We start from the raw sequence: 17,222 nt of genomic DNA, 5'->3' as shown, positions 1-17,222 counted from the left end.
GAAGTAGGGCCCCACTTCCAAATGTTCTTATATAGGGATTTCCATTCGTCCTCCTTGAGGCTTGGGCTCCCCTGGGGGTGCAGTATCCCTGTTTCTTATGAAGCTATGCTGTTCTCTCCCTGGTATCCTTTTTGCAAAAGTGTGAGTTGCGATACCAAGTGTGACATCTATTGGCGTTCCTCTCTCGCTAGGGTTTCCTTTCTTTATCCGGATAGGAGAGGCGCTGATACAGGCTCTGATTTGTTATATTTGCTTCTAGAGAGTTTCCCTGGGAGTGTGAGGGTCATATCCTTTCCTGAAACACCCCGTTGTTGGGTGTCTTGACGACTCTTCTCCTCATTGGTGAGGTTTCCTCAGTGGAAAATGGTGTAAGTTTTCTGGTGTTGGTGGGGCCTGAACAGTGCCTCGGTTTTGGTTGGAGAGCAGTGAGGTCTGCTATATAGCGAGTCTTGGCATCGTGTAATTATCCTTGGTTTACTATCTGCTGTATATGAGAGTTTACACTGCCAAGCAACACCCTGTACCGATGGCAGCATCCTGCTGTCCCCCCAAAATTCCCCCCCCCCCCTCCCCCTCCAAAACCTGGGGCACCCTTTCATTTCTTGGAGTCTTGGGAGGCTGAGTTAGGTTTCTTCCTTTTTTTTGCCTTATGGAGAAGTGCACCATAGGACCATATGTTCATGGCTTTATTGTGTAACCCTGAGATCCCGTGCTCTTTTTGGTATCCTTTTATCCTTTTATTTTATGTCTGAAGGGAGACACCGAATACAACAATGATGATGTTTGACAATGTAAATCAATTGTATGATTATCTGCTGGTCTTCTCTGTATATTTATGTGGAATAATGATTACTCTGGATTTTGGGGGTGTTGCACCTTGTGGTTATTTGTAAAACATCTCCTTCTGGACTATTTTTCTGTATTTCTCCTTTTTTATATTGAAGAATCCTTAACTGGATCCTGCAGAGGTACAGACAGATCTCATATCCAAGAGAAATAAGTTATAATGTGACACTGAAGCCTTTGGTATAATTGGAGTTGGGGAGGATTGCTTTGGCACAAGTCTGAACGGGGCACAAAAATCGTATCCTATATTTTATTTTTGTTGTATAAGTAATCACTACACGTGTCGTCATGAATATTTGTGGGATAACTTCACGGAACGTGGAAGAGAGATTTATGGAGCACAGTGAATTTAGTGGGAAAATGTATGGAATCTGAGAAAGGAGATTGAAATCACCACTTAGTTCAATGCTGAGAATTGTTATCTTGGGGTAAGCCTTAGGAAGTTGGCAAATTAGGAAGATTTTAAAGGAAAGAGGCAGACAACATGATCTTGTTCCCAAAGTAGCACGGCCAGTGTCTAGAAGTTTGGTTGTGTCACAGATGCAATTAGATGGACTATCTTTTTTTTAACATGCCAAATCGAGTTTTCATTTGCAGTACCAGTAGCCTAATCGTTCCTGGGCAGACCTGGCTTAGTAAACTTATATATGTGAACTCATAGGCTGTATCAGCTCAATGGACTATGTTGACACAACAAGCGTCCCACAGTGCAATAAGGTGCAGTAAGTGCGTACAATTCCACAGACATTCAGTTCTCAGTCACAGGCAGATTCCTCTCTGCCATATATCAAAACCAAGGATAGCATAAGGCGTGTTTACATGCTTGCTCTTTGCTCCTAAGCCTGTGAACATACTACAGAGTACAGATTTCTAACTGATAGAACGTCGTGAGGGTGGCAAGGTGAGATGAGGAAAATAAATGATACTATGGTATATTGAATGTTTCAGATAACACTGTGAACTCTCTCATTTAGGGATTGGATGTGGACCTTAAATACTCAGAGGAGCTATTTGATGAGATTGATGATGATGAGGAGAGTACTGAACTGTAAGTACTGGAATTACATGTACAATATATAAATGAACAAGCATAACTCAATACGTAGCATCATTCATCACCCACCATGTAAGAACAAGTTCAACCACTGAGACATAACGGAACAATACTGTCTAATGCCCTTGCTGAACTCCTTCAAAGAACTAGTGCTAGTCAGTGATTTTAAAAATTGTTGGGGAAGGAAGAAGAGGAAGAAAATCATTGCTGAGCACACCGTGGTCCTTCTGTTCCTACGTTTTGGGATGTTTGGCTGATCTGTTTGCATTTCCAGCTTTTGGGAGATCATTTTGAGAAGTCTTTGAAAATGAAAGTTGTATACACTGTGAAGTGTTCCCATATTGCAGCTGTCCCTTCTGCTCACTTTTGTTTCATTTTAGGGAGACACAAACAATATTATGTCTACCATTCTTGTGTTGGAAAAGGAGAAATAAGCATAAGGAGGAGGAAGAAGAGAAGGTGAGTAATTTATTCTTGTAAAGTTGCCATTAAAATATTTTCAACAAAAAACTGTCCTGTGGCTGATAGATAGGCTTCCAGAACAAATCTGTTGTAAGGGTATAAGGATTTAAAGTTACAAGTATAGCACCTGTGCTTTTCGTTCATGATGAACAGTCGATCATAAGTTCCCAAGAACATTGCTGAGCACAGGTGAGATGTGGGCTATAGTGAGCAAGAAAGGACAAGATCTCTGAATATGTCCTTGTTTAGTTCGCTGTGGAAACAACTGGTGAAAGTCTGGGAGCAGACTTTCTGAGCTGTGAAATTGGGATTTTGGTATTTAATTGGAATGAAATGTATGGAACACACTTTATATACAATGCAAAATTGCGATATGTGTTGCCTTTGCACATTGAATATAAAATCAATTATAAACACCACAGGGCAAAAGGACAGTTGCAAATGCACATAGCATTGACCTTGTACTCACTAGAGTTCTGTAACCGAGACACATCATTCTGAAGTAATCTGTGTTGTCATTGAAACATAACCAGGGTCATTCTTCAGATGTAGAAATGTGTTGCATTTCTTTGCTCTACTTCAACCTCAGATGAAAACTGTTGATTTTTGCACATTAGATTCTAGATACTTTTTTGGGGAAAGATCAGAAAAACAAGTTTATTTTGCTAATATTTAGTGGAACAAAGTTATCAGTAAATGGACAGCCATCCCAGTGCTCTGTATGTAGTCCCTGTACTTTACATTCTGGACCTCTTTCAATATGAGTGCAGCAAAATTAGGGAAGCAGTGAAGGTTTCTTTACTTTTATCAGCATGTATAGACAAATGCAGGTTTACATTCATAGTGTACTGTTGTAGGTATTTTTCAGTAATGTGATGGCCTCTGCTCTAATCTAACATACTAGCAGGACTTGAGCCTATATTTTCAATCTCTTTTTCGTGGTATTACACAGCTGGGGACTGGAGAAACTCACCCAGCATGTTCGTTTGTCACGCGATAGGTAAATGCTGAAATTAAGCTTATTATATCCAACAAATTCAGAGCTTTGATTGTTTTTGTTTTTGTTTTCCAGAAGGGCACAAGCTGCTTTGGGAGTTAACTTCCTGCCTGTAGAGAGATCTGTTAAGATGGAATTAATCAACCCTGTTTTATAATAAGTGGAGTTCCACAAAATCTGTTGTAAATTGTTTTGCCTGTTGATATGTTAAGCTGCATTGTTTTGACTTTTAAATTAACTTTAATAAAGATATTATTTCCATAATACAATCATAGCATTTCCTGGCCTCTCCCAGGCGTGTGTTAGTGGCAAACTAATTTTTACACAGCTGCATTGCTGGCCCACCAGCTCAGAATCCGTTTCATATTGATGTTAATTTGACGCCTCTGTTTGACAGATTTGCTCAGGTCTGCTGAAGAGAGAAGAAATTGGTTATCAAGGTTTACCTTCCACATGCCTCAAAAGGGTCGTTTCAAAAAGCCAACCACAATGACATTTGGCAGCACGGTAGCATTGTGGATAGCACAATCGCTTCACAGCTCCAGGGTCCCAGGTTCAATTCTGGCTTGGGTCACTGTCTGTGCGGAGTCTGCACATCCTCCCTGTGTGTGCGTGGGTTTCCTACGGGTGCTCCGGTTTCCTCCCACAGTCCAAAGATGTGCAAGTTAGGTGGATTGGACATGATAAATTGCCCTTAGTGTCCAAAATTGGCCTTCGTGTTGGGTGGGGTTACTGGGTTATGGGGATAGGGCGGAGGTGTTAACCTTGGGTAGGGTGCTCTTTCCAGGAGCCGGTGTAGACTCGATTGGCCAAATGGCCTCCTTCTGCACTGTAAATTTTATGAAATCTATGACATCCCAGCCATATAGCATATTACGCAATCTTGGAAAGCTGAAGGCAGTGAATAAACTGAGAACAGATCCCATCAGGGGTATGCATGTCATGTTTTATACCTTTCATTGCTCTTCCTTTCATGACCATTTACGCATTCCATCAAAGAACCTGGGCTGGATGTCAGCGGGATGCTCCGTTTTGCCGGCAGCCCTGGGGATTCCCGATTGTGTGGAGCTGCCCAACAATGGGAAACCCCATTGACCAGCTGGCTAACGGAGCATCCCGCCGGCGTGCAGAAACAGAAATGTGGGGCGGAAAATCCAGCCTGATCTCCATCCGGCACATCGTGTTCAGGTGCAGGATATTGTGGCTTGGACTGCTGCACTTATAAGACCATAAAATCTAGGAACAGAATTCGGCCATTCAGCCATTGAGTCTTCCACCATTTAATCATGACTGATGTTTCTCATCATCATTCTCCTGCCTTCTCATATCCCCTGAACCCCTTATTAATCAAGAACCTATTATTCTCTATCTTAAAGAGACTCCGTGACTTGGTCTCCACAGCCTTCTGCGGCAGAGTTCCACAGATTCAAGACCCTCTGACTGAAGAAATTCCTTCTCATCTCGGTTTGAAAGGATTGTTCCTTCAGTCTGAGGCTGTGCCCTCGGGTTCTAGTCTCCCCTACCAGTGGAAACATCTTCTCCATGTGCACTCTATCTAAGCTTCTCAGTATTCTGTGAGTTTCAATGTGATCACCCCCTCATCTTTCTAACCTCCATTGAGTACAGACTAAAATCCGCAACCGCTCCTCATATGACATGCTCTTCATTCCCGGGATCATTCTTGTGAACCTCCTCTGGACCCCCTCTAAGTCTAGCACATCCTTCCGTAGATACGGGTCCACAACTGCTCACAACATTCAAAATGGGGTCTGACCAAAGCCTTCTACATCCTCAGAAGTACATTCCTGGTCTTGTATTCTGGCCCTCTCGACATGAATGCTAACATTGTATTTGCCTTCCTAACTGCCAACTGAAACTGCATGTTAACCTTAAGAGAATCCTAGAAAATAGTCTCTATTCTTGCTACCAGAGTACATAACCTCACACTTTTCCACGTTGTATTCCATTTGTCACTACTTTGCCCACTCTCCTAGCCTGTCCAAATCTTTCTGCAGCTTCCCTGCTTCCTCAACACTACCTGTCCCTCTACATATCTTTGTATCATCTTCAAACTTAGCAACAATTTCCTCAGATCCTTCTTCCAGATTGCTAATATATATCATGAATAATTGTGGTCCGAACCACTGATCCCTGCGGAACACAACTAGTCACCCCTTTATCCCCACTCTCTGCCAATCCTCTATCCCAACACCATGGGCACATATGTTATTTAATAGCCTCCTGATGGAAGCGTGTCAAAGGCATTCTGGAAATCCAAATAAATCACGTGCACTGGCTCTCCTTTGTCTAACTTCCTCATTTCCTCTTTAAATAATTCTAACAGATTTGTCAGACATGACCTCTCCTTGACGAAGCCATGCTGACTCAGCCCTATTTTACCATGCACTCCCAAGTACTCTGTAATCTCATCCTTAATAATGGACTCTAAAATCTTACCAATGATCGAATTCAGGTAACCAGCCTATAATTTCCTGCTTCTGCCTTTCTCCCTTCTTAAACAGGGGTGTTAGCCATTTTCCAGATGTCTGAGACCCTCCCTGACTACAGTGATTCCTCCTGAAAGATCACCATCAATGCCTACATAATCTCCTCAACTGTCTCCTTCAGAACCCTAGGGTATAGTCCATCCTGTCCGAGTGATTTATCCACCTTCAGACCTTTCAGATTCCCCAGCACCTCCTTAATGATGGTCACTACATTCATTTCTGGCCCGACTCTCTTGAAGTTCTGATATTCCACTGGTGTCTTTTCACTGTAAATTCCTCTGCCATTTTTTTGTTTCCCATTTTCCTATTTCTCCAGTCTAATTTTCAGTTGGCCCAATTCTTGCCTCTCTCTTACCTTTCATATATTACATAGAACAGCACAGAACAGGCCCTTCGGCCCTCGATGTTGTGCCGAGCAATGATCACCCTACTTAAACCCACGTAACCCGTATACCCGTAACCCAACAATCCCCCCATTAACCTTACACTACGGGCAATTTAGATTGGCCAATCCACCTAACCCGCATATCTTTGGACTGTGGGAGGAAACCGGAGCACCCGGAGGAAACCCACGCACACACGGGGAGGACGTGCAGACTCCACACAGACAGTGACCCAGCCGGGAATCGAACCTGGGACCCTGGAGCTGTGAAGCATTGATGCTAACCACCATGCTACCGTGAGGCCCCTCTGGACAAGGTGAAAATAGATAAGTCCCCGATTGAAAATAAAACTTTTTTTAAAATACATTTAGAGGACCCAATTCATTTTTTCCAATTAAGGGGCAATTTAGCATGGCCAATCCACCTACCCTGCACACCTTTGGGTTGTGCGGGCGAAACTCACGCAAACACTGGGAAAAAGTGCAAACTCCACAGTGACCCAGGGCCGGGATCGAACCTGGGACCTTGGCGTGTGAGGCAGCAGTGCTCAACCCCTTTAACTATTTCAAGTCCCCATCATTAACCTGCATTCCCACCTGCTTTAACTTTGATTTTCTAACTTTTCCATTCGCCAGGACTCTGGTCCCAGCATGAGTCAGGTGAAGACCTTACCATCAGAACAGCCAATGTCCCATTAATTTGAACCCATTCCTCCCACACCGACCTTGAGCCACACATTTACCTCTTTAACCTCTTTAATCTTATTGACCCTGTGCCAGTTATCTCATGGCTTAGGTAGTAATTCGGAGATTACTTTTTTGGTTCTGCTTTTTAATTTAGCCCCTAGCTGCTCATATTCTTTCAGCAGAACCCCTATCCTTGTTCTACCCATGTTGTTGGTACCTACGTGGACCACAACAACTTTACCCTCCCACTCCCACGTTCCTCTGCAGCCCAGATGAGATATCCCAAACCCAAGCACCAGGTAGGCAACAGAATCTTTAGGACTCTTAATCATAGTTTCAGAGAACCGTGTAATATAGCCACTGACTATATTATCGCCAATAACAACTATCTCCCCCAACTTGAATGGCTCCCTGCACTAAGATGCTGTGGTCAGTTTGTTCATCCCCACAGTTCCCGCTTGATCCACACACGGAGCAAGAATCTTGAAACTGTTAGGCAAAGACAAGGGCCGTGCTCCTGAAACCCTACTTTCACTTTAGTAATGGAGAGGGATAGGTGCGTGCAACAGGGCAAGGTTTACAATTGGGGGAAGAGTAAATACAATGCTGTCAGACAAGAATTGAAGTGCATAAGTTGGGAACATACGCTGTCAGGGAAAGACACAAGTGTAATGTGGAACTTGTTCAAGGAACAGGTACTGCGTGTTTTTGATATGTATGTCCCTGTCAGGCAGGGAAGAGATGGTCGAGTGAGGGAACCATGGTTGACAAGAGAGGTTGAATGTCTTGTTAAGAGGAAGAAGGAGACTTATGTAAGGCTAAATAAACAAGGTTCAGACAGGGCACTGGAGGGATACAAGACAGCCAGGAGGGAACTGAAGAAATGGATTAGAACATAGAACGATACAGCGCAGTACAGGCCCTTCGGCCCACGATGTTGCACCGACATGGGAAGTCAAAAACTAAAGGCCATCTAACCTACACTATGCCATTATCATCCATATGCTTATCCAATAAACTTTTAAATGCCCTCAATGTTGGCGAGTTCACTACTGTTGCAGGTAGGGCATTCCATGGCCTCACCACTCTTTGCGTAAAAAACCTACCTCTGACGTCTGTCCTATATCTATTACCCCTCAATTTAAGGCTATGTCCCCTCGTGCTAGCCACCTCCATCCGCGGGAGAAGGCTCTCACTGTCCACCCTATCTAACCCTCTGATCATTTTGTATGCCTCTATTAAGTCACCTCTTAACCTTCTTCTCTCTAACGAAAACAACCTCAAGTCCATCAGCCTTTCCTCATAAGATTTTCCCTCCATACCAGGCAACATCCTGGTAAATCTCCTCTGCACCCGTTCCAAAGCTTCCACGTCCTTCCTATAATGAGGCGACCAGAACTGTACGCAATACTCCAAATGTGGCCGTACCAGAGTTTTGTACAGGTGCAACATGACCTCATGGCTCCGGAACTCAATCCCTCTACCAATAAAGGCCAACACACCATAGGCCTTCTTCACAACCCTATCAACCTGGGTGGCAACTTTCAGGGATCTATGTACATGGACACCGAGATCCCTCTGCTCATCCACACTGCTAAGAATTTTACCATTAGCCAAATATTCCGCATTCCTGTTATTCTTTCCAAAGTGAATCACCTCACACTTCTCTACATTAAACTCCATTCGCCACCTCTCAGCCCAGCTCTGCAGCTTATCTATGTCCCTCTGTAACCTGCAACATCCTTCCACACTGTCTACAACTCCACCGACTTTAGTGTCGTCTGCAAATTTACTCACCCAACCTTCTGTGCCCTCCTCTAGGTCATTTATAAAAATGACAAACAGCAACGGCGCCAGAACAGATCCTTGTGGTACGCCACTCGTAACTGAACTCCATTCTGAACATTTGCCATCAACCACCACCCTCTGTCTTCTTTCAACTAGCCAATTTCTGATCCACATCTCTAAATCACCCTCAATCCCCAGCCTCCGTATTTTCTGCAATAGACGACCGTGGGGAACCTTATCAAACGCTTTACTGAAATCCATATACACCACATCAACTGCTCTACCCTCGTCTACCTGTTCAGTCACCTTCTCAAAGAACTCGATAAGGTTTGTGAGGCATGACCTACCCTTCACAAAACCATGCTGACTATCCCTAATCATATTATTCCTATCTAGATGATTATAAATCGTATCTCTTATAATCCTCTCCAAGACTACCCACAACAGACGTGAGGCTCACCGGCCTATAGTTACCGGGGTTATCTCTACTCCCCTTCTTGAACAAAGGGACCACATTTGCTATCCTCCAGTCCTCTGGCACTATTCCTGTAGCCAATGATGACATAAAAATCAAAGCCAAAGGCTCAGCAATCTCTTCCCTGGCTTCCCAGAGAATCCTAGGATAAATCCCATCAGGCTCCGGGGACTTATCTATTTTCACCTTGTCCAGAATTGCCAACACTTCTTCCCTACGCACCTCAATGCCATCTATTCTAATAGCCTGGGTCTCAGCATTTTCCTCCACAACATTATCTTTTTCCTGAGTGAATACTGATGCAAAGTATTCATTTAGTATCTCGCTTATCTCCTCAGCCTCCACACACAACTTCCCACCACTGTCCTTGACTGGCCCTACTCTTACCCTAGTCTTTCTTTTATTCCTGACATACCTATAGAAAGCTTTTGGGTTTTCCTTGATCCTACCTGCCAAAGACTTCTCATGTCCCCTCCTTGCTCGTCTTAGCTCTCTCTTTAGATCCTTCCTCACTTCCTTGTAACTATCAAGCGCCCCAACTGAAACTTCATGCCTCATCTTCACATAGGCCTCCTTCTTCCTCTTAACAAGAGATTCCACTTCTTTGGTAAACCACGGTTCCCTCGCTCGACCCCTTCCTCCCTGCCTGACTGGTACGTACTTATCAAGAACATGCAATAGCTGTTCCTTGAACAAGCTCCACATATCCAGTGTGCCCAACCCTTGCAGCCTACTTCTCCAACCTACACATCCTAAGTCATGTCTAATGGCATCATAATTGCCCTTCCCCCAGCTATAACTCTTGCCCTGCGGGGTATACTGATCCCTTTCCATCACTAACGTAAAGGTCACCGAATTGTGGTCACTGTTTCCAAAGTGCTCACCTACCTCAAGATCTAACACCTGGCCTGGTTCATTTCCCAAAACCAAATCCAATGTGGCCTCGCCTCTTGTTGGCCTGTCAACATATTGTGTCAGGAAACCCTCCTGCACACATTGTACAAAGAACGACCCATCTAATGTACTCGAACTATATCTTTTCCAGTCAATATTTGGAAAGTTAAAGTCTCCCATAACAACTACCCTGTTACTTTCGCTCTTTTCCAGAATCATCTTCGCCATCCTTTCCTCTACATCCCTAGAACTATTAGGTGGCCTATAGAAAACTCCCAACAGGGTGACCTCTCCTTTCCTGTTTCTAACCTCAGCCCATACTACCTCGGAAGAAGAGTCCCCATCTAGCATCCTTTCCGCCACCGTAATACTGTCCTTGACTAGCAGCGCCACACCTCCCCCTCTTTTGCCCCCTTCTCTGAGCTTACTAAAACACCTAAACCCCGGAACCTGCAACAACCATTCCTGTCCCTGCTCTATCCATGTCTCTGAAATGGCCACAACATCGAAGTCCCAGGTACCAACCCATGCTGCCAGTTCCCCTACCTTATTTCGTATACTCCTGGCATTGAAGTAGACACACTTCAAACCACCTACCTGAACACTGGCACCCTCCTGCGAAGTCAAATCTGTGCTCCTGACCTCTATACTCTCAATCTCCCGTACCCCAAAACTACAATCCAGGTTCCCATGCCCCTGCTGAATTAGTTTAAACCCCCCCAAAGAGCACTAACAAATCTCCCCCCCCAGGATATTGGTGCCCCTCAGGTTCAGATGTAGACCATCCTGTCTATAGAGGTCCCACCTTCCCCAGAAAGAGCCCCAGTTATCCAGAAATCTGAATCCCTCCCGCCTGCACCATCCCTGTAGCCATGTGTTTAATTGCTCTCTCTCCCTATTCCTCATCTCACTATCACGTGGCACGGGCAACAACCCAGAGATAACAACTCTGTTTGTTCTCGCTCTGAGCTTCCATCCTAGCTCTCTAAAGGCCTGCCTGACATCCTTGTCCCCTTTCCTACCTATGTCGTTAGTGCCAATGTGGACTACAACTTGGGGCTGCTCCCCCTCCCCCTTAAGGACCCGGAAAACACGATCCGAGACATCACGTACCCTTGCACCTGGGAGGCAACATACCAAACGTGAGTCTCTCTCGCTCCCACAAAATCTCCTATCTGTGCCCCTGACTATTGAGTCCCCAATTACTAATGTTCTACTCCTTTCCCCCCTTCCCTTCTAAGCAACAGGGACAGACTCCGTGCCAGAGGCCCGTACCCCATGGCTTACTCCTGGTAAGTCGTCCCCCCCACAAGTATCCAAAACGGTATACTTGTTACTCGGGAACGACCGCAGGGGGTCCCTGCACTGACTGCTTCTTCCCAGTCCCTCTTACAGTTACCCATCTATCTCCAGTCTTTGGTGTAACTACTTCCCTGAAGCTCCTATCTATGACCTCCTCTGCCTCCCGAATGATCCGAAGTTCATCCAGCTCAAGCTCCAGGTCCCTAACACGGTTTTTGAGGAGCTGGAGTTGGGTGCACTTCCCACAGATGAAATCAGCAGGGACACTGACGGTGTCCCTCACCTCAAACATTCTGCAGGAGGTGCATTGTACTGCCTTCCCTGGCATCACCTCTAGATTTTAAAAAAAACAAGAAAAATAAAAATAAAGGAAGAGCTTACCTGATATTCCCTCAAACCCTGCTCCCGCTGAAAGGTAAGCAAATTTAAAGGCACTCACTCACCTTCACGACAGGCCCCTGCTCCCGCTTCTCAACGATTAGGAGAGCTAAGAGAGGGCATGAAAAATCTTTGGCGGGTAGGATCAAGGAAAACCCCAAGGCCTTTTACACATATGTGAGAAATATGAGAATGACTAGAGCGAGGGTAGGTCCGATCAAGGACAGTAGCGGGAGATTGTGTATTGAGTCTGAAGAGATAGGAGAGGTCTTGAACAAGTATTCTTCTTCAGTATTTACAAACGAGAGGGGCCATATTGTTGGAGAGGACAGTGTGAAACAGACTGGTAAGCTCGAGGAGATACTTGTTAGGAAGGAAGATGTGTTGGCATTTTGAAAAACTTGAGGATAGACAAGTCCCCCGGGCCTGACGGGATATATCCAAGGATTCTATGGGAAGCAAGAAATGAAATTGCAGAGCCGTTGGCAATTATCTTTTCGTCCTCGCTGTCAACAGGGGTGGTACCAGAGGATTGGAGAGTGGCGAATGTCGTGCCCCTGTTCAAAAAAGGGAATAGGGATAACCCTGGGAATTACAGGCCAGTTAGTCTTCATTCGGTGGTAGGCAAAGTAATGGAAAGGGTACTGAGGGATAGGATTTCTGAGCATCTGGAAAGACACTGCTTGATTAGGGATAGTCAGCACGGATTTGTGAGGGATAGGTCTTGCCAGTGAAGCAGTTGAGGCTCCTTCATTACATGTTTTTAAGGTAAAGATAGATAGTTTTTTGAAGAATAAAGGGATTAAGGGTTATGGTGTTCGGGCCGGAAAGTGGAGCTGAGTCCACAAAAGATCAGCCATGATCTAATAGAATGGCGGAGCAGGCTCGAGGGGCCAGATGGCCTACTCCTGCTCCTAGTTCTTATGTTCTTATGTTCTTACAAGTCTTATTGACTTCTTTGAGGAGGTGACCAAGCATGTGGATGAAGGTAAAGCAGTGGATGTAGTGTACATGGATTTTAGTAAGGCATTTGATAAGGTTCCCCATGGTAGGCTTATGCAGAAAGTAAGGAGGCATGGGATAGTGGGAAATTTGGCCAGTTGGATAACAAACTAGCTAACCGATAGAAGACAGAGAGTGGTGGTGGATGGCAAATATTCAGCCTGGAGCCCAGTTACCAGTGGCATACCGCAGGGATCAGTTCTGGGTCCTCTGCTGTTTGTGATTTTCATTAACGACTTGGATGAGGGAGTTGAAGGGTGGGTCAGTAAATTTGCAGATGATACGAAGATTGATGGAGTTGTGGATAGTGAGGAGGGCTGTTGTCGGCTTCAAAGAGACATAGATAGGATGCAGAGCTGGGCTGAGAAGTGGCAGATGGAGTTTAACCCTGACAAGTGTGAGGTTGCCCATTTTGGAAGGACAAATATGAATGCGGAATACAGGGTTAACGGTAGGGTTCATGGCAATGTAGAGGAGCAGAGAGATCTTGGGGTCTATGTTCATAGATCTTTGAAAGTTGCCACTCAAGTGGATAGAGCTGTGAAGAAGGCCTATGGTGTGCTAGCGTTCATTAGCAGAGGGATTGAATTTAAGAGCTGTGAGGTGATGATGCAGCTGTACAAAACCTTGGTCAGGCCACATTTGGAGTACTGTGCACAGTTCTGGTCACCTCATTTTAGGAAGGATGTGGAAGCTTTGGAAAAGGTGCAAAGGAGATTTACCAGGATGTTGCCTGGAATGGAGAGTAGGTCTTACGGGGAAAGGTTGAGGGTGCTAGGCCTTTTCTCATTAGAACGGAGAAGGATGAGGGGCGACTTGATAGAGGTTTATAAGATGATCAGGGGAATAGATAGAGTAGACAGTCAGAGAATGTTTCCCCGGGTGGAACAAATCATTACAAGTGCTTACCTACCTCCAAATCTAGCACCTGTCCTGGTTCATTACCCAGTACCAAATCCAATGTGGCCTCGCCTCTTGTTGGCCTATCAACATACTGTGTCAGGATACCCTCCTGCACACATTGGACAAAAACGGACCCATCTAAAGTACTTGATCTATAGCTTTTCCAGTCAATATTTGGAAAGTTAAAGTCCCCCATAACAACTACCCTGTTACTTTCGCTCCTATTCAGAATCATCTTTGCAATCCTTTCCTCTACATCTCTGGAACTTCTCAGAGGTCTACAGAAAACTCCCAATAGGGTGACTTCTCCTTTCCTGTTTCTAACCTGAGCCCATACTACCTCAGTAGATGAGTCCTCATCAAACATCCTTTCTGCCACCGTAACACTGTCCTTGACTAACAATGCCACCCCTCCCCCTCTTTTACCACCTTCCCTGAGCTTACTGAAATATCTAAACCCCGGAACCTGCAACAACAATTCCTGTCCCTGCTCTAGCCATGTGTCCGAAATGGCCACAACATCAAAGTCCCAGATACCAACCCATGCTGCAAGTTCACCCACCTTATTCCGGATGCTCCTGGCGTTGAAGTAGACACACTTTAAATCACCTTCCTGCCTGCCAGTACACTCCTGCAACCTTGAAACCTTACTCATGACCTCACTACTCTCAACCTCCTATATACTGGAGCTACAATTCAGGTTCCCAAACCCCTGCTGAAATAGTTTAAACCCTCCCGAAGAGCATTAGCAAATCCCCCCCCCCCCCCCCCCCCAAGGATATTGGTGCCCCTCTGGTCCAGGTGCAGACCATCCCATTTGTAGAGGTCCCACCTACCCAAGAATGAGCCCCGATTATCCAGGTATCTGAAATCCTCCCTCCTGCACTATCCCTGTAGCCACGTGTACAACTGCTCTCTCTCCCTATTCCTCGCCTCGCTAGCACGTGGGATGGGTAACAACCCAGAGATAATAACTCTGTTTGTTCTAGCTCTACGTTTCCACCCTAGCTCCCTGAATTCCTGCCTTGCATCCCTATCCCTTTTCCTACCTATGTCGTTGGTGCCTATGTGGACCACGACTTGGGGCTGCTCCCCCTCCCTCTTAAGGATCCCGAAAACACGATCCGAGACATCGCGGACCCTGGCACCTGGGAGGCAACACACCAACCGCGAGTCTCTCGTTCTCACAGAATCTCCTATCTAACCCCCTAACTTTGGAGTCTCCAATGACTAATGTTCTACTCCTCTCCCCCCTTCCCTTCTGAGCAACAGGGACAGACTCTGTGCCAGAGACCTGTACCCCATGGCTTACCCCTGGTAAGTCCCCGTCCCTCCCCCACCAGTATCCAAAGCGGTATACTTTTTACTGAGGGGAACGACCACAGGGGATCCCTGTACTGACTGCTTCCTCTCACTGTCACCCATCTATCTTCATTCTTCGGAGTAACTACATCCCTGAAACTTCTATGTATGACCACCTCTGCCTCATGAATGATCTGAAGTTCTTCCAGCTCCAGCTCCAGTTCCTTAACACGGTTTCTGAGGAGCTGGAGATGGGTCCACTTCCCACAGGTGAAATCAGCAGGGACACTGATGGCATCCCTCACCTCAAACATTCTGCAGGAGGAAATTGCACTGCCTTCCCTGCCATCCCCTCTAGATAAAACATGAAAAGAAAGGAAGAGCCCAACTTATATACAGATACTACACACCTTCCCAGAAATCCCCACGGCTGACTTCCGGTTTCCTGCTGCTCTGAAACAAAAAAAAACTTCGGAAAAAAAAGGATAGTTAAAAAACAAAGGCCGCTTCTCCTGTAAGGTAAGTTTTTAATGCGGGAAACTTACCTTCCCGACAGCCCCCTGGTTACTGCTCTTGCTGCTACCGCTGAAAACAATCAGTCCCCAGCTTAATTAAATTAACTTCACAGACTGTAGTGATGTGGCTTTCCACTGCTCAGGAGTCTACTGCTGAGAGCTGCATGGTAGCATAGTGGTTAGCACAGTCGCTTCACCGTTCCAGAGTCCCAGGTTCAATTCCCGGCTTGGGTCACTGTGTGGAGTATGCACGCTCTCCCCGTGTGTGCGTGGGTTTCCTCCGGGTGATCGGGTTTCCTCCCACAGTCCAAAGATGTGCGGGTTAGGTGGATTGGGCCATGCTAAATTGCCCTTAGTGTCCACAAAAGGTTAATTGGGGTTACTGGGTTAAGGGGATGGGGTGTAGGGGGTGTGTACTTGAGTGGGGTGCTCTTTCCAAGAGCCGGTGCAGACTCGATGGGCCGAATGGCCTCCTTCTGCACTGTAAATTCTGTGATAAGGGGTCCTTCTGCACTGTAAATTCTGTGATAAGGGGAAGAGACAGGCAGATTGATCCAAGGGGGAGAGAGAGGCAGGTTGATCCAAATGAGCGGTGTTTGCTGCTTGCAGCTGCTTGGCGGCTGTGTTTGTTTGTTGTCGCCTCTACTTTTTATGGCCTAGAGTAAGGAAAGGGAGGATGGTAAGATGACCTGCTGCCAGAGCTGAAGAATAGGAAAGGGAGCTTTTTCTCTCTTCTGATGCGCTCTGCATTGGTGCAGTTTTCCCCTGCTGAGGAGTGTGCTGCTGGGAGCTGAAGGAGGGAGGGAGAGGTGGATTGATCCAAATTAACAACTTAATGAAGATGTCGAAGAAATGCTTTTGCAAATTGTTGGTGGTTTTATAGTAAGTGTGGGGAGTGCTGCACGTCGACTAGCACATCGCCGTGAATCAAACACGCTGGACAGTTTATGAGGAAAAACAGCTTGTAGACATTTCAGAAGATCCATGAGGTATAGTTTTATGTTAATTTATAGTCAAAGTTGATAGGAATAAGCAGCCAAATACACAAAAGGCATAATCAAAGAGGAACAAAGGTATGATTGGCCAGACTATCAACCCAGGGAGGCCAGTTGACATCTATTAGGATCAAGAAGCAGAAAAGTTAGTTTACCAGCTAACAACTTGGAGGTCAAGTTTACATCAAATAAGCCTCTCAGGCTTAGAGGCAAGGCAGTGCAGAAACCCTTGAGAAAGACAACTTAATTATCTTTGGACCAGGAAAAGATGTTTCCCAGACTTGAATATCATCCCTGTATTGTGGGGTAATTTTAAGCTGGTTATTTAATTTGGATGTTTGGAAACGGGAAGCCTGACAAAGTTCAGGTATCTTGATATATTTTGGAAAAAGGGGTACATTCAACATAAACTGTGTGCATGTTTAGTTACTGTAATTGTCTTGAGAGTAGAGTAGTTCTGTTTGTGTGTATTTGTCAATTCTTTAATAAATAGTCTTTAATAATTGGTACTGTTTATTCTCACTGGGGTTACACTTGTGTCCTCATACCAAAACAAAACTATACACTGACATGAACTGATGTTCCAAGTTGGGATACCCTTGTAGATAACATCAGCATGCTTCGTGACACTCCTAAATTGCCCAGTTCTAATCCTATAATTCACCATTGTTCTTGATTTCCCCATCAGAGGAGTCCTGTGGCGAGGTCAAGGAAAAGTAATGTATCGGTCAGA

The 17,222-nt window shown here is 45.4% G+C and overlaps 1 protein-coding gene across 3 annotated transcripts in view; it reads left to right on the top strand.

Moving 5' to 3' along the window:
* LOC119955872 overlaps window positions 1-3,625 on the top strand; it is a 163,189-nt gene extending 159,564 nt beyond the window's left edge. For all 3 annotated transcript variants that reach the window (XM_038782515.1, XM_038782514.1, XM_038782516.1), the window contains 3 exons: window positions 1,821-1,894; window positions 2,281-2,359; window positions 3,435-3,625. In XM_038782515.1, the coding sequence (XP_038638443.1) occupies window positions 1,821-1,894; window positions 2,281-2,359; window positions 3,435-3,461 (180 nt within the window). In that variant the 3' untranslated portion in view covers window positions 3,462-3,625. The remainder of the gene's footprint in view (window positions 1-1,820; window positions 1,895-2,280; window positions 2,360-3,434) is intronic.
* The last annotated feature ends 13,597 nt before the right edge of the window (window positions 3,626-17,222 follow it).

Source organism: Scyliorhinus canicula, chromosome 21 (assembly GCF_902713615.1).
Source record: "Scyliorhinus canicula chromosome 21, sScyCan1.1, whole genome shotgun sequence".
Lineage (NCBI taxonomy): Eukaryota > Metazoa > Chordata > Chondrichthyes > Carcharhiniformes > Scyliorhinidae > Scyliorhinus > Scyliorhinus canicula.
This window is presented reverse-complemented; position numbering and strand designations above follow the sequence as displayed.